The following is a 16,877-nucleotide window of genomic DNA, read 5'->3' as shown; positions in this document are numbered from 1 at the left end:
GTGAATAAGGACCAAAACTGCCTTTTAGGAACTCCTCCACTTTCTCAGTTGAAAGTATTTGGGCTGAAAAACTTAATGAACTTGTACTTAAAAATAACAGCACCGTGACAAGTATAAGTTAATAACAAGAAAGATTGAAAAACTATCACTTTAAAAAGTTATGCCCATGTTACATATTTGTATGTAGTGATGCTCCCCATCACTTCTATAGATACTGTATTCTCAACATTCATTTTCAATCCCTTAGCCGCTACCACGACACATATCGCTTGGTCAAAATTCTTCAGTCTTGACCAACACTCTCCCAACATGAGCATGTCGCTCACACTTCTGCTCACTGGCGCTTGGTGTCTCTGTAGTAACTTCTGGTGACTTCCCGTACACGTGATACTGTGTAGGGACTGGAGAAAAGTTTGAAGCTTATTCATAAATGCCTCTCTGAATGCTCTGAATCCTGGCTCTTAAGAAGGGGAGGCTGTTATTTCATTACTAGTCAGTTATAAATGCCAATGTCATTTCCCTTAATGTTAGCATTAAGCACAGTGAAAAAGAAAATACAATGAATTGTAGTTCCAATTAACTGACTTTATCTAGAATGTGTATTCCACAAGCTTTCTTTTTTTTGTGAGAATATAAATAAGTTTATGTTTGAATGGAAAAATATTTTCAGTGACCTTTGTTTACACAACAAATATTTTCTCCTCTCCATTTTGCCCTTCTTTCACTTCTCCCCACGTTACTGGCTTTTCAACTAAAACTCATTTCTGGAGTGTAGAAATGTAAGCAATTCTTTCCTTGGGGGAAAGAGGAGTTCGGTGCCTTGACAACAATATCATCTGTTTTAAAACAACAATAAAACCATACAGTCACTCTTAAAGCACCTCTGTCAACACGTAATTTATTGGCAGTCATTTTCAGAGAACTATTACAAACAGCTAATAGTCAGAGAGGAAAATAATCTCAAACACAAAGTGTTGTGAGAAACGTGCCCCAATATATTAAAATAATACTTTGATAGTCGTAAACATCGATCATTATGTTTAGTTCTAGTAGAATAAAAGATATTGCTGTGAAGTAATTTCTTCATAAAAAGTGCAGAATGTTCACTGAGTTAGATTTGAAAACAAACACAAAAGACGAAAACCATCTTATCTAGAACATACACAAACATTTAAATTTGGGGTATAATTTGAAAAGGAATTCATTGCAGAAATTGCCATCATTTAGCAGCCTTGATTAAAACAGTTCTCCCAGACAGTGCTACTCAATGTTAACGTTCACCGTAGAAGAAATGCCTTGGTGATGTCAATGAGGGAGCCACTCTTGACCTGGACTGACTCGAGGTTACGCTCCAACTCATAACTACTCTGCTCCATGTTCTGTGACATGTTTGTGTGTACATTTTGTTAAAAACAAAAAACGTACCTCAAAATAATGTGACACATTTTGTTCATCTTTGGAATTTCTCAAGGTAGTAGAAGGTTTTGTTATGACAAAAAAAATCAAAAACTGAATTCTGTATCTAAACCACCATTCATCCTTCCAGACACAACTTCCCCATCCAATGCAAGTTATTTCTTTTTAAATCCCATATGAATTACATTACCCTATCTTAACATATGGTAAGAACAAATGGGAAATGTTCTTCTACCAGTAGAGAGACTGTAGTCTAACTCTGTCTAGTAGAAGATTACAGCTCTACTGGCAATATGCTTAAAGAATTTAGAATTTCAGATTAGACACCACTGTGTTTTCTGCCAAGGACCATCTTCCTCAAACAAGGCAGATGGTGCATTCAAGCAACAGGATTCAAAGGTATTCAGCTCCCTTTAACAAGGGAAGAAACAAAAGATGGGGGATAACAGCTTATTTATTATTCGAACATCCGACAGGGGTAACAGGTAAAGAATAACCTTGTACTAAGCTAAAGGCAAGCCTCAGCTAATGGAAATCTTTTACTCATGTTCAATGGTTCCATTACTTCTTGGAGTGTAATAGTAAAGAGATTGTCAGAGATGCAATCTCACAGTCTCCACAACTCCATCAGTAATCAAGCAGAAGAGGAGGAAAGTCAAGTCAGGCAAGTTACATGGTGTTAAACGGACTCCATCCTTCCGGCAGTATCCCCAGTTGCTAACTATCCATTTAACAGCATGAGAAACATGTATGCAGATCATAAACCCCAAAATGCTTGTCTTACCACAGGTATGTTAGCATGAACAAAGGTCAAAATACTGTTTAAAGCACAACAAACACCTGTTTACATGCTTTAACTGGGTTCATTTTCACATCACATTTTCCTTAAGCACTCACATCAAGGGAATATAAAGAACTTATTCTATTGCGGCAGAGTACAAATTAACCATTTGGACAAAATAAATAGGAATGACTTAAAGCCATGAATTGCTTCCCTACAAGAAAAGGAGGGGAGGGGGAAATTTAAAGAGAGGATTGGATGTTCTCTGCATTTTTCTTGTTCTGTTTCACTGCTTCCATGCAGCCTACACTCTCCTGGCTCTACGCAAAGGGGGCAAACCCAGGGAAAAGAGATATGGCAAACCCATTGATTCCTGGTAATTCAGCCAACACGCTTAGAATAAGCCAAAACACAACTCCTTTAGCACTTGTGACAAACTTCAATGCAGGAGTGCACTAATTCTTCACGCAAAACTCCAAAGTAGAAGAGGGTTGTCAATGCTGTTCTTCCCAAAATTGTACGCATAAAAGCTAAAACCATTCTTAGTATTAAGAGCATACAGTGAAAGTACCGTAAGAATCTAAACGCACCCTGTGGTTCAGACAAAAAAAAAAAAAAAAGTATTGCAGATGTTTTGAAATACTGAGATCAAGGTCATGAAATAAGTGAGAAGCATGAAAAACAAAGATACTCAGAAAGATTAAGGAAAAGGCAATCAAGGAGGAATGGAGAAGACAGTAATGAAGACAGATAGTAGATGGAGGGAGCCAGAAAACACAACCAAACTGGAAATCAGAAGGCACAGCTGTAATTATAGTTTTGATCCACCTACGACATACAATAGAAACATTTAATTTCCTCACTTTCCCAAGGAAATGCATGTACAGCATATCAGAGACCCACAGAAAGCAAGCACTCAGGTAATAATGATTTTTGCTAAGATGTGTGTACACTCCCTATGGTATTCCCTTACAGACTCAGAGGACTCTTTTGCTTACTGATATTAACAACAAAAATAAAAAATAAAATATTTTATCAATATTCATTAGCCTCTTATTTTGAATGTATCTAAACCTATTTGGATTTCAATACCTAGTCAGATGCATAATTAGCCAAATGGCTTCTTCACTTGAACTGAATGTTAATTTCCAGATTTCCAAAGGGATATGCAAACTACTTTGAGGAATTGATGGGATGACTGTCAGCGGAGTATTTATTTCTTTTTCACAGTATTTAGAAAAACCAATTCCTGAATCAGATCCAACCTTGCTCCTTCTAGAAAACACAAGCTCAACTTTTGTGAAATTCTCTTTGTCTGGCAAAACTACACATCGGATATCATTCAAACTGTACAACTGAAGGCTGTCAAACCGTGATCGCTGGCATGAAGCATCCAAAAAGTTAGATGCAGGATAAAAGACATTATTTTCCCTTAAGAGACCTATATGAGTAGTTGTAAGAACAAGAGATCTATACATAGTCTGCTTAGCACAGTCTACTTTCACTGAGGTACATAGCAGTACATGAATGTCACCTAATGAAGGTTTAATACTTCCCATATTTTCATGTAGTAAGTAAACCAGATCAGCTAATTCGGTCCTAAATTTGCAGGACAATCGTACTCCGTTTGAAAACATGAAGTCATTTACTTCTGATGTCCAGTCAAGCGCAATCTGCATCAAATCATCTTTCAAGAGCTGGTGATTTAAATAAACAGCGTCATCCGTTGCTGAAATCAAAACGCTCATTATGTCACGGCAAATTCTTTGAGTGAAGTGTTTGTTATAGGTAAATATTGTGAGTAAACCCTCTTCAGCAGAACACAGAAGACTAATATTCTGTCCAGCAAAGCCAACTTGAATCTCCTTTATTGTGACGATGGGAATCTCACGAAACATTGCCAAGGAACTCTGGCAGACGTCTTGTTCGACTGATGAAACAACAACATACAGAACAGAGTTGAACAAAAGCAAGCAAGCAGGTTCTGGATCAGGTTTTTTGCAATTGCCAACAGTGAGCCAATATATACCTTTCAACTCCTTCATTCTAATACAAATTTGAGGTAAGGCACAGGTCAAAAATTCCAGCACTTTTTCCAGAGAACAGACCTGAAGCTTCAAAAAGATATCAGGAAAATGCACAAGTTTCTGTCTTAACACAAGACTGTTCTCCAGCTCTTCATTTTTACAACAGCACGCAAATCCTTCAGAGGGCTTTCTTGCGCAGGCATCGGAGGTTTCTGTGCTTACACACATTGTGATAGCCTCTTGCACAGGGGATTCAGGCTGAATGACATTCTCGGTACGAGCTTTGGCATTATCAGTAGAGTGGGGCATGTCTTGATTCATATCCGACTTGAAGAATATATTTACCTGCAAGTTTCTTATAAATGGCAAATTTTTTATTAATGATACCGCTTGTGCGCATCTCTCGCTTCCATCACACAAACTTCCCAGCTCCTTAATTTGTTTAGAAACCACCGTACTGTTGAGCAGCTGACTACTGGTATCTTTGTAAAGGCAGGAAAGCTTGCGGAAAAGATATCCCAAACCATAGGTGTGCTTTGGGCTCACATCAGAATGAGAAGCTATTGACTTAAAAGAAATCAAATCAGAGGACGTTTGTGTTGGAAGCTGAGAATTACCAGACTGGTCTTCGATTGTTGGGTGCACTGTCTTAAATGGGCTGTTTTCTTTACCAGTTATTATTTCAGAACGCACATTAGCCTGAGAAAAGACAAGGCATGATATGCTGTTAAAGTCAGCCTGCTCATTAGCACCCATTAAGGATCCTACAGAAGACAGCTGTTTCAAGTGGGAACAATCAGATTCAGTTCTTGAGCTGTCACAATCCCAAGAAGTAATTATCTTATCGTCAAGATGATTGAAGTTTTCAACCTTGCAAAGCGAATAAGCTACCTTATTTAAGTCGTGACTTTGTAAAGAAGTAGATAAAACATTCTGATAAGGAACATTCTTACTCTTTAAAGTATTAATGTTTTTAGAGTGAATTAAACTACTTTCAATGTCACAACGACAAGCAAAGCTCTCCTGTTCTGAATTACTCCTTTCATTCTCAAATGCCTTCTCTGATGTAAAAGGGGAGGAGATTCTTCCAGAACTGGAAAATAAATCCCACATCTCTGAATGTTCCTTCTGTATTTTACGGTCTCTTACTCCTGTGCTTTCTCCACACAACTCAGAAGCACAACTGCCATCTTTAGACATAAACGGAAAGCCATAATGTGGCTGCCACTGTTGACTTTTCTGTTAAAAATTTCAAAAGAAGAACATAGAAATGTCTTTATAAAACCTTCTGATTTGAACATTTCTTGGACTGAGGATTGATTTTGATTAGGTTTGTACAATCATTCAAAATTGGTACAATCATTGCACAATCTCTCAAAATTAGAGAGAGAAAATCCAACAGAAGTGATTGAGGTCTGATTCAGGAATAGTTGATCTTCCCAGCCCACCACTGCTTTCTCTTTGTACAGTATCCATTTCACTTGGTTTATATTCACTTTACTCGAAAAACACAGGAAAGCCAAAGGGTGACACAGAAATTTATAAGCCCTTTACTGTTTTTCCACACATGCACAAAATAGTAATCCTACACTATCCAAGATAGCATAAAAAGTCCAACACAGTTTAAAAATAACAGTATAAAAGTCAAAACAAGTCCAAATTAGAGGTGTCGTAGTCCTCCCACTAATAAGGTTTAAATCCATAAAGGTATTTAGGATTTACTCACCAAGACAAGTAATTAACTGTGTTTCAAGCAAAAGTTAGGCAACCAAATACACTGAGAGGGGTCTAAGTCTTAGTTTAAGACTACACATACAAATCCTTCAATGACATAGGCAAATTTGCCCAATGCTACTTGCTGATATTATAGACACCCTTACAGTAGTGAGTTCACTCTGAGTCAAAAATGTGAAGTGGTATTCTGAATTCAGACAATCTCTCCTCATTAAATGCTTTTAACCTCTAAAAATCAGGAAAGGGATACTGTTCCAAATTAAGAATCATGACAAAACAAGGAAGAAAGATCCACAATAACACCACACGTTTCAAGTAAGGAAGAAGCTAGGCAAAATCTGGGAGAAAAAAAAAAAAATCACTTTAATTCCATCTGGCAGAATGCATCGCTGTCTCTATTAGCCATTTATCTTGCTGTGAATTCAAAATTCTAATTATGCAGCTAAACATTAGGAAATTTAATTACAGGGCATGCCATAATTTAAGACAACCATTTCATTCTGACAAATTATGACCTACCTCATACTTCAGCTTGCGTTGAATAGTGCCATTATTAAGCCTCTCATTATCCTAAGAACAAAACAGGTACAGGTGATTATTTAAAAGAGTGCCTTTCTTGTATAAATGCGTTTAAAAGTATTCATAGGAAGAGACATTCGTTTTAATAGCAAAAACCCCCTATTTTCTTATTGATATTTATTAAACCACTGGCTTAGAAGTCAATCAACCCCATCTTTGGATTAATTAGATCACCATTTTTTAAATGAGCATTTGTTTGCAAGTATAAACAATTACTGTTTTTCTGGATGGAATTTTATCAATGTATTTTACAGACACGAAATGAAGATTTTTATTTTATCTGCAAGCTTCCCATTGCCATTTACACACTATTCCCTGCAAAAAAATGGAATACAACATAAAACTGGGGGCGGGGGGGGGGGAAGACAGACAATCAAAATCTAAAACTGATATTCCTACTTTACTGTTTACTTATTTGGTAAATTAAGTAAACATAGGAAAACATGGAAATAATTGAAAAACAAAAACTAAAGCAGTGGTTACACATGGTACACTGAAGGTCAGGACTTCCTACCTATCTCTGCTCACCTTCAAACTTTCTGTCGACCAGGACAGGCTAACATCATTATCCTCAGCTTTATGATGAATATTCTGGAGCCTTCTCTGCACTTCTTGTTCAATAAAGGCATTTATCCTTCAAGATATAGAAGAGTATGGAAGAAAAAAAAAGTATATTCTTAGATAAAAATCAAGACAAGCCAAAGGGCTCTTTGAAACACTTATGAACCCTAAGTACTGCACAACTCTTCATTGGCAGGCTTAATGTTAGATCAGTTTTATCCCTCCTTAAGGAACATGGACTTTGGAGCAAGTGTTCATTTAACAGGTGAAGGTTAACAATTTGTTATCACAATTAGACAATTTAATGGACCACAAGTTAAGCCACTGCTACGTGTATAGCTCTACATACAAGCGGCACTGAGGGTAAAAGCGATGAAGAATAAATAAAAGGCTGGGGCTGCATCTTTAGTTACTTAATGGTTTGCTTTTATCACTTTTGCAATATCAGCAATTCAGGCTAATAAAGCTCTGGTCTTCAAACAGAAGGAATGTTCCAAGAGTTGATACTAACAACTGCACGTTTAAGTGTAAACAGTGCAAAAAGAACAGAGAGGAAATAGATTTTAAGTGATATCAGGCAGCTGCCCTATTAAAAAAGGCTTAAGACAATTTCATTTACTTTGTTGCTTTAAGTTTATATAAAGCAATAGTATATAGACAAGTGACTGTACACACAAGAAAAATTTAAATCCATTTAAGCCTACAGTTTCACAAGCCTCTATTCTAAAACAAAATGCACAGGAGCAACAGATTACCCTGTTGGTTATTTAAAGTAAACCACAGCAGATTAATTTTATTTCCAGACTAGTCTTTAAGTACAATTACAGTATTTAATTAAAACCCAACCCTGGCAGAACAATCTTTGAAAATATTTCTTTTCTAAAGCTATTGTTTGCATTCCTATGAAAATATCGCAGAAATGCGGGTTACCTACCTATCATCAACTAGCGGAGCAGTGGGTGGCTGTGGCTTTGTTGGGCTGGTAGGGGAGGTGGTATGGGAGAGTCTCTCTTCAAGTGTTCCATGATTTCCTTTCTGACCACCATCACCCTCGTATATTTTTTGCTTCAGCTGCTGAATTTCCTGGTCCAGGCTATAAAGAGATCTTAAAATGTAACTCGCTTTGTTTTAGAGTCAGTTCCCATAGTGCTTATGGGAAGTACTGCATTTAGACTGGGATGGACACATGTATGTCAGATCGTAGGTATTAACAATTATGAAGATACAAAAAATGGTAATTGTTCTTTAAGCACATTTAGATAGGAAAATAGAGACAGATCAAAAACACATCACAACAGCAGTATTAAGTTAAATAAACCAACTTCAGTAACTTCCAATGCAAAAGGTATCTAGCTCAGCACATCAAATATTAATTCAGAAGACTTAACCTATTAGGATCAATTGAATAAACTTTCCTCGTTATAGAACTCTATCAATGACCTCAGTTATTAGCTTCCAGTGTAAAGTAAATGAATAAATGGGGGGGAAGTAAAAACCTGAAACTACAGCACCAATCAAAAAAAAAACCAAACCCAACCTAAAACAATGATGTGGCAAAACATGTAAGAAAATCTTCAAATTGTGTATTATACATATAAACCTTATTTCCAGTTATTCCTGTTGTCTGTAAATATATTTTGGAAAAATTACTTACAAAATAAAACATTTAGTATTTATTTCATATATACCCAATAAATCATCTTTTGAAATAGAAACCTCCTCACTTTAACAAATAAATTTCATACCAGCCAGATTTATGCACAGAATAGAATATGTAAAATTGGATACCGTATTTTTGACTGAAAATGCCCAAGGCATCTAGTATAAAATAAGAAGCACTTCTTGCAATATTTATTACTTAGTCAAATTAAGCTATATTATAACGAAGTAATCCGCAGAACACACTTCTCACTTGTAATGTAGCTGAGATTAGATTAGTAACACAGTAATAATCTTCTCCATTTCCATTACAACTTTTGTCTCTGAAGGTAATTGTTTTTTGAGAGGTTACTTGAAAATTAAAGAATAAAAGGAAAGAAGTTCCTGCAAAAGCAGGGCAAACCATGCAAAGTTGGAATTCTACTGCTTATCCTACAATTGCATATAGCTAAATTGAAGCACAATCCTACAACTACTTTATCCCATCCTGGAGGTTAAAACAGAAAATTAAAAGACATGAAGGCTTAGGTTGGAGTAAAGCAGGCTGAATTGTTACTTCATTTTTAGAGTACTTTTTGCAGCACTGCCAGAAGCCATCTGTTTCTTTTGAAGAGCAGCAAAGCAATCTTGCATCCTGAGGGAAAGTGGATGGAAGATGGCTGATGGATATAGGAGAGTGTTTGCATCTATTGAAAATCAATTTAACCACAAAAATCAGAATTACATTAAAGGAACGAAGCTTATCTCTTGATTTGTAAACATCCTACTATCAAAAGATATCACTTCCTAAACTTACTCAGCCATGTGATGTATCCACTAGTAAGTACACTAAACTGCACCTTGCCGCTTGTAAGCAATACATCCCGTTGTCTCAAAGACAACTCTAAAGTTGGTTTATGTTCATTCTGTTGCCGCAAACCTCTGCCAGCATGACAAAACGTGTATGCATTATTCCAGTATAAGTTAACTTCAAATTATCCTTTTAGGAGTCATCCCTGTAGGTGAAAGAATTTGAGCTAACATACTATTCAAACTGGAAAAAATTTTTTAAAAAAATCCAGTTATGATGGACTTATGCTCACAGAGCATTTCAAATAAATATTGCATTTAAACATTTCCAGAGAGTTAACAGCGATCTGAATCAGAGCACATCATGTAACGGTATCTAGATAAACAATAAGAAACATATACAATTCATATGCTTACTATGGCACCCAAGACATTGTGTACTCTGAAGTGTAAACTCAAACACAAGGGCGCTAAGTAGCCTGAAAAATTTAACATCCTATCATGTATCTTAAGATTTTCTTTTGCCTCAACATTCATAACAACATTCTGAATTGAATTATTCAGGCCCCTGGGCAATTGACTGAAGGACTTCAAAGTTTTATTCAGTTTGTGCAAGACGATTTAAAAGTAAACAAGAAAAAAAAAAATAAGAAAAAGAGAGACCTTTTCGCTTCCTTGGTATCTTTTCCAAACCTCAGTCTTCTAGCTGACAACATATTTTTTCACTTATCACACAACCCAGCAATCTCTTGAGGGGTAAGCTGTCTATTTTTTGTGGAACCTCCAGTTATTTATAGCTGACTTTAGTCAAGCGAGATGCTTAGTGTAGAAAATGAGATTTTATGTTCAAGACAATTATGAAAAATAATGGCAATATCCACAACAAAATGATACATCAGTATTGAAAGTGCTTCACTAAAATCCACAGAATGTGGCTCTAAATGTTGAAAAAGTGACTTTTACATGGGGTATAGAAAGGAACTATTCTCTTCTGATAATGGTTGAAAAGAAAAAGGATACAGAAGAGCTCTTCAATTTGGCTATAGGCAAGTTTTTTTTTTAGGTGTTTTTTCTAATCAAGCATCTGTTTGAAGGGCTTATGAAAGAAGAGTCAGATAATTAGTGGAATATTAAAAACCAAACGACAAATGCTACCTCAAGAAAAAAAAACAAACCCCACACATCATTGTTGTATCAATAATGACAAGTTTTAAAGCTCTAGTATTAGCAAATCAGACAACACATTCAAAAATGGCAATTCTGCCCTTTTTCCATGCAGCATGGATTAAATGCATTAATCCCAGAGGATTTTTGCTCAGGCCAAAAAATAAAGCCAAAGATTTTTTCCTCTTCCTCCCCAAAGGAGGACCCTTCCTTACTCGAACCACTTTTCTCTGAGCCTCCCATATTTAACCTGAATGCTAGGCTACAGTACCAGGTATCACGTCTATAACCGATGGCATTGCTTCTGTACCTAAAAGAGTTTGTCATCACCTAGAGCTGTATTAAAGCCTCTGTATATTTTCAAATAAACTTAAAAATCACTATCAAATTTCACATGGATATATGGCTAGTCTATTTTACTTAGCTCTGAAACCAATAACAAAAAAATTAAACATTACACCTGTTTACTTTGAATACCAGAAGTGTTCAGTACATCATGAGTTGAGACACATAGTTGGCAGTCTACTGCAACTATCAGTCTCCAAGTCTTGAACAAACATCTAGCTTGTTACCAAAAAAGCAATGAAACGTTATACATTAATATTTCAAGAGAAAAAAAGTTGTTAGATGATACGTGATTTTGTAAGGGCAGAACATAAGGTTGGCTGAGCTTTCTAAATAGGTAAACTGATCGATTTAGTACTGTGATGGCTAATGCAAATACTATACTGCTGAGGATGGGACAAGTATCTGAACACAACAGAAATTAATGAGTGAACAAGAATTCTTTAAAAAGCAATACAGAGTTTCAATTCTGGGTAAACTACCTGAAACTCATCAAGAAACTCAAGTATTGGGACACAGAACAAGTCACTCTCTCAACATCGAGGTATAAAATGATTCACTTTTTGTGGACAGGTTCTAATAAATGGAAGCTGCCACAACACTTACCGTTCTCGGTCTTGTTCGAGGGCTTTTTGCTCCGCTTCTAGACTAGCCTGCAGACCCGCCTGTTCGCTGCAGCTGTTGTTCAAGGTGGCAAGCTTCTGCTTCTGCTCTTCAATTTCAAAGTCTATTGTCGAACGACGTTGCAAAGCGGAGTGCCTCCTTTCTAACTTAGCAACAGCTTGCTCCAGTGCCTCTCTCTGCTGTTTTTCCCTTGATTCGAGGATTTCTTTTTCCTTCTTCCGAACCTTTTCTTCCTGACGAGCTACATTGGCTGTGAATTCAAAGGTTTCTTGAAGCTGCTGCAGCTGATTTGTGCTAGCTTTATACTGGGCAAGCTGATCTTCTTTTTCTTCTATTTCTTTCTCTATTTGATAGAGAGTATTATCTAACCCTAGCAAGCCCCTATCGAGGACTTCAGAAGCTCTTTGTTTTTCTTCCAGCAGAGCAGGCAAGTGATTACTCTTCAGGTACTCAAGCTGGCGTACTTTAGATTGGAGCCTGTACTCCGCTGGTTTTATCTTGTCAACTTCTTCAGCCTTGAGGATGGCATCCACAAAGTTTTCATCATCTCTCTTGAGATTTAAGTCTTCCTCATGTGCAAATTTTAAGCGTTCCAGAGCTCCTTTTTCATCTGCTATTTCCTTTTCTAGGTGATCTATTTGTTGAACTAAATCTTTTTCCAAAATAGTTAACTGTTCCAGTTGCTTCCTTTTAAACTCTACAAAATCATGCTGTGCTTTTTGTAACTCTTCATGGTTTTCATCACCTTCAGATCGGGCTTCCTTAACTTTCAAAAGAGATTCTCTAATATCTTCAAGATCTCTTTTCTCTTCTTCAACTCGTTGTACATCCCCTCTCTTCAGGAGCTCTATCATGACCTGCTTCTCTCGAAGCTGTTCTTCTAGATGAGCCACCAGCATCACCTGCTCCCTTTCTTGTTCTTCAAGTCTCTTTTTCTCTGATTCCAGCTTAATATACTGTTCATCTTTTTCCTTTTTAAGTTTTTCTAGTTCACGGAAAATCTGCATTTTCTCTGCTTTCTCGTTATGATTAAGTTCTTGCAGTCGCTGCAGCTCCTCTTTGACTCGGGCAAAAATTTCTTCCTGCTGCTTTTTCTTTTGAAGCTCTATCTCCTGTTGTTCCCGTAATCTCTCCTCTTCGAATTTTTCTTTTTCAGCTAGCAAATCCTTTAACCTGCTCTCAATGTGAACACTTCTCCGTTTCAGACTCTCTTCCTGTTTTCTAATCTGCAGCTGTACTATTTCTGTCTCTTTGCGCTGTGACTCTACTTCTTGCTGCATTCTTACAAGTTCTGCTTTATCAGATCTTTGTTTTTCTTCCATCTCTTCTATCTGTTTCCTACAGTAAAACATTTACATGCAATATTTCAAACTTCTCTTTTTCTCCAAAAGACAACACATGCCTTAGGAGTTAAAAAGGTTTGGACAAGGATTTTGCAGCATATATAACGGTTTCTTTTTTTAATAGTTTTGTTTTGCCACAGGTTAAGATCTTATATTGCTTGGAAGTGACTCAATGCATGAGACAATGCCTATAGCCTATTTCAACATAAAAAGTTGCAGATACATGAAGTTACGGGAGAATATGGTACATAGCATTTGTGTTGGTAGAAAATTAGACTGTATTAGTTCTGTCAAATCCAATGAAAATATTGATAGAACACAGTGAAGAGTAAATATATATACATTTATATATACATACATTCTCATATACACAAACTTGTATAAAAGGACTTGATTAGAAATTTACCTCACCAAATTTAAGCCAACAGATGAATAGAAACAATGTCTTCTCTTTAGGTGAACCCAACTGAATTATTTATAAACAGGATTATAAGATTAGGAACAGACATATTTGAGAGAGAAATTACTTTAAGACAAATTATTATGTCCTGTGCAATCTCTCGTTTAAAGGTTCTAGTGCATTCCAAATGAGGACAGACTGAGATTTGAAGGTCACCGTTATCCCCATCATACAATCGCCTGAATACACGCAGAGACAACCTGCAAGTCGGTTGTTTTTTGTGAGAGAAGTTAGTCAGATAAATTAAAACACAAGCAAAGCAACTTCAGTATAAACTGAATTCAAATCCTAGCAACATAACAAAGAGGATAAATATCAGTGATTCTGTTGCATCATTTTCTGAATAACATCTTCTAATGCATCAGAGTTTCAGGCTTTTTCTGAGTTTACTTAACTGAGTCCAACTACATAAATAGCTCTTCCACAACAGAGCGAGCAGTCTGAACTGAGATGGCAGAAAGTGGCTTTCAGCTTATGAATCTGATCAATGCTGTGATCTGCAACAAGGTGAGAGCTATTACTTAGCAAGTATGAGCAGCCAGAACAGTCAGCTCAGTTTGCCACCTGGCAACAATATTTTCTTTTGTACTTCAAACTGATTTCAAAATAATGTTCTGATAAGTATGACTGGTATGCCTATATCAGCACTGCAGTTTTATTTAAGAGAAGCAGAATTTCTAATGTGAGTTTTTCCAATCAAGATTCAATCCAAAAGCAACTAAACCATAAAAAAAAAGATGTGAATAATGTCATTTGCCATCTTTTAAAATAATACCATGAAAATTAAGAGCGAGAGTAACATCTTACATTTGTATAATCTACCCTCCTCATACCGTTGCATTTGGTATTTTCTTTGCCAAAGATCACAGGTAGCTACAGTTCAGTTTGTCTATCTGTTACTAATCAATAAGAATGAATAGTTCAAGAAAATAACCAAAATCTTCATCAAATACAAAACAAAATAAAATAATCTATATCAGGATCCTGTGCTTGCTAACACCGTGATTCCAAATTAATGACTTAAATGAGTCTACAACTTGTGTGCGTGTATATATATACACACACACGCACACATGTAAAAACCATAGAGAACGTTACCTTTTACTTTCTAATTTTTCAAGCTCCTCTCGTTGTTGTCTCTCAAATTCTAGCCTAATTAAAAAAAAAAACCACAGTAAAAAGGTTATTTCCCAAGTATCACAAAGAATAGGATGATATGATGCAATTCAGTGTCTGTTTAGAAGATTATAACAATGATACAAAGAGTTTTATAAAACTACTTTCTACAATAATAGAAAATATTTCCTTCATTAGGGTTACAAATTAGATATCATGCTGTCTGACATGAGTACAAACAGAAAAGTAAATGAATTTCTGGGGGGAAAAAAACAGCTATTTAAAAAGTAAAAGTTAAACAAGACAGATAAGTGATTAGCATAGCTTCTGCAAGTTAACTACATGCAGACATGGCAATCAATACATAGAAATTGAATTTCTCTACCTTAGACAGATCGGTCCTTTTACAGGGAAAAGACTGCCATGGGAGGCAGGGGGAAACAGAGCGATCAATTAAGAAAGGAATTGATAGAAAAAACATATTAGCGGTACACGATATTTTAAAGTCAACAACAGTTTGTTTTATTAGAGGTTAAATTGGTTAGATTCATAGAACATTTGTCACAGCACAACTCAAAAGTAAAATTTAAATAATTATTCTTTCTAAACGCATTTTTCAAATGCCAACGATAGTTAAATCGATGGTCCTCTTCCTATGGTTTATTAACTTGGCCACTTCTGAGAAGGGAAAGAGCTACAAAACTACTCTACAGCATGCTTGTAGTTCTTCCTTTTCCTCCCAAGAAAAAGAAGAAAACCTCAAACATTACTATGATGTAACCGGTGAGGTTGAAAAACCTCATATTCCTACAACGTGCAACATTCAGACACAGAACAGAATCCAAACCCATTCATCCAAAATATTTCAAGATTTTAGTGTATCTAGCTTGATGAGGTTCTTAAAAATTATGAGTATTTTATGTCATTTTTAATATCAGCTCTTATTGCAGTTGTGCAGAAGTCTTTCTCTTAATTTCCTTTCAAAGATTTATAGTTTTTTTTACAGAAATCTTTCAAAATAATATTAAATACGGACTGGAATATTCAACCAAATATACAAATATTCCATTATTTCAGGCCTACTACAGCTTAAGGAGTTTGTAGGTTAGTGAGACAGTTCATAAACACTGAAAAAATTTAAGACTGCAACACAATTTAACTTCAAGTATTTGATAAACTGCAGTTTAAGATGTCATGACTCTAATTCTGTAGATTTTTTTTTTTAAATAAAGTGGGTTTAATATTTCTTTCTAAAAATCATACAAATGCCTACAACAAAAAGGAATTGCCCTTGCAAACACGCAAAAAAATACACCAATAATCTAATGTTTATAAAGCAACTTAAATGAACTTTGATTCCTACATGTTCAAGAAGCATCTTTCTAACCACTGCAATACTGGAGAAAGACTAGTTTAACAAATTCCATTTTTCCCTATTTTTCATAAATTCATTTTAATAAAATACCTTCTGCAATGCTTAAGAGATTAGTAAATGTAGATTTTTATACACAACTCCAAACATCCGGAGCCTTCATGTAAATGTCTCACCAAGACCCCCTTCACATTTGAATTAAGACTCTGTCCAGGATGGGCACTATCTCAACATTACAGCACAAAAAGAGAGATGACAACTACTTCATATTTTTAATTTTATCATAATTTCTGTAGCAGCAATGCAAAATTCATGAAGATACGCAAAGAGAAGAAAAAGCAATCTTAAGGGACCTTCAAAAAGCAAAAGCTTAATTAAATGGTTAGCCTGCACGTCCCATCGTCCCCTTTATTTTTTTTATTAAGCTATACCTCAAAAGCCCTTGCTGTGGCTATGGTCTACCTCGGGAATTCATAGCTGTGAATTATCACTTCTTACCTAGGGCTCGGCTGACAAATACCACTATATTCATCATTACTTTAATCCAAAATAATATAGACCCTGGGGAATATAGCTCTCGTCTGTGGAAATGCAGATGTCCTTTGGGCGCTGTCAGATGTAGACCATCTTTGCTTAGACAGCTGGCAAAGATGATTTACAAGTATTCCCATGCTTGGTTAAGCCATAACGAAGTAAGGTGTTTTGGATCAGCTAACATAATGTGCAAAACCCAGAGCAAGAATCTTTTGATATTTTGACTGTCCTATAAAACACATAATTGCGCAAATATATTTTATATGTGCATAAAAATGGTAACCAGCTTTTGATTGAGACCCGATACAAGGAAAATGAGTCATCATAGCAATCAGTCTGATATAAAAACAGGTCACTGGTGAAAACTCTGGGA

At 35.9% G+C, this 16,877-nt stretch overlaps 1 protein-coding gene across 9 annotated transcripts in view; it reads right to left on the bottom strand.

Annotated features, from left to right (window-relative positions):
- The window catches only part of KIF16B (kinesin family member 16B), a 141,955-nt gene that overhangs the window by 47,743 nt on the left and 77,335 nt on the right, over window positions 1-16,877 (bottom strand). For 6 of the 9 annotated variants that reach the window (XM_075749728.1, XM_075749732.1, XM_075749733.1 and 3 more), the window contains exons 18-23: window positions 14,984-15,016; window positions 14,581-14,634; window positions 11,662-13,017; window positions 8,033-8,191; window positions 7,066-7,171; window positions 6,478-6,528 (exon numbers count right to left, since the gene is read on the bottom strand). In XM_075749728.1, the coding sequence (XP_075605843.1) occupies window positions 6,478-6,528; window positions 7,066-7,171; window positions 8,033-8,191; window positions 11,662-13,017; window positions 14,581-14,634; window positions 14,984-15,016 (1,759 nt within the window). Of the gene's footprint in view, window positions 1-872; window positions 5,464-5,742; window positions 6,297-6,477; window positions 6,529-7,065; window positions 7,172-8,032; window positions 8,192-11,661; window positions 13,018-14,580; window positions 14,635-14,983; window positions 15,017-16,877 lie in introns of those variants that run through there. The other 3 variants (XM_075749735.1, XM_075749727.1, XM_075749731.1) reach the window with 3 other exon arrangements.

The sequence above is a fragment of the Balearica regulorum genome, chromosome 3 (assembly GCF_011004875.1).
Source record: "Balearica regulorum gibbericeps isolate bBalReg1 chromosome 3, bBalReg1.pri, whole genome shotgun sequence".
Classification (NCBI taxonomy): domain Eukaryota; kingdom Metazoa; phylum Chordata; class Aves; order Gruiformes; family Gruidae; genus Balearica; species Balearica regulorum.
Note: the sequence above shows the minus strand (reverse complement) of the source record. Positions and strands in the feature narration are given on the sequence as shown.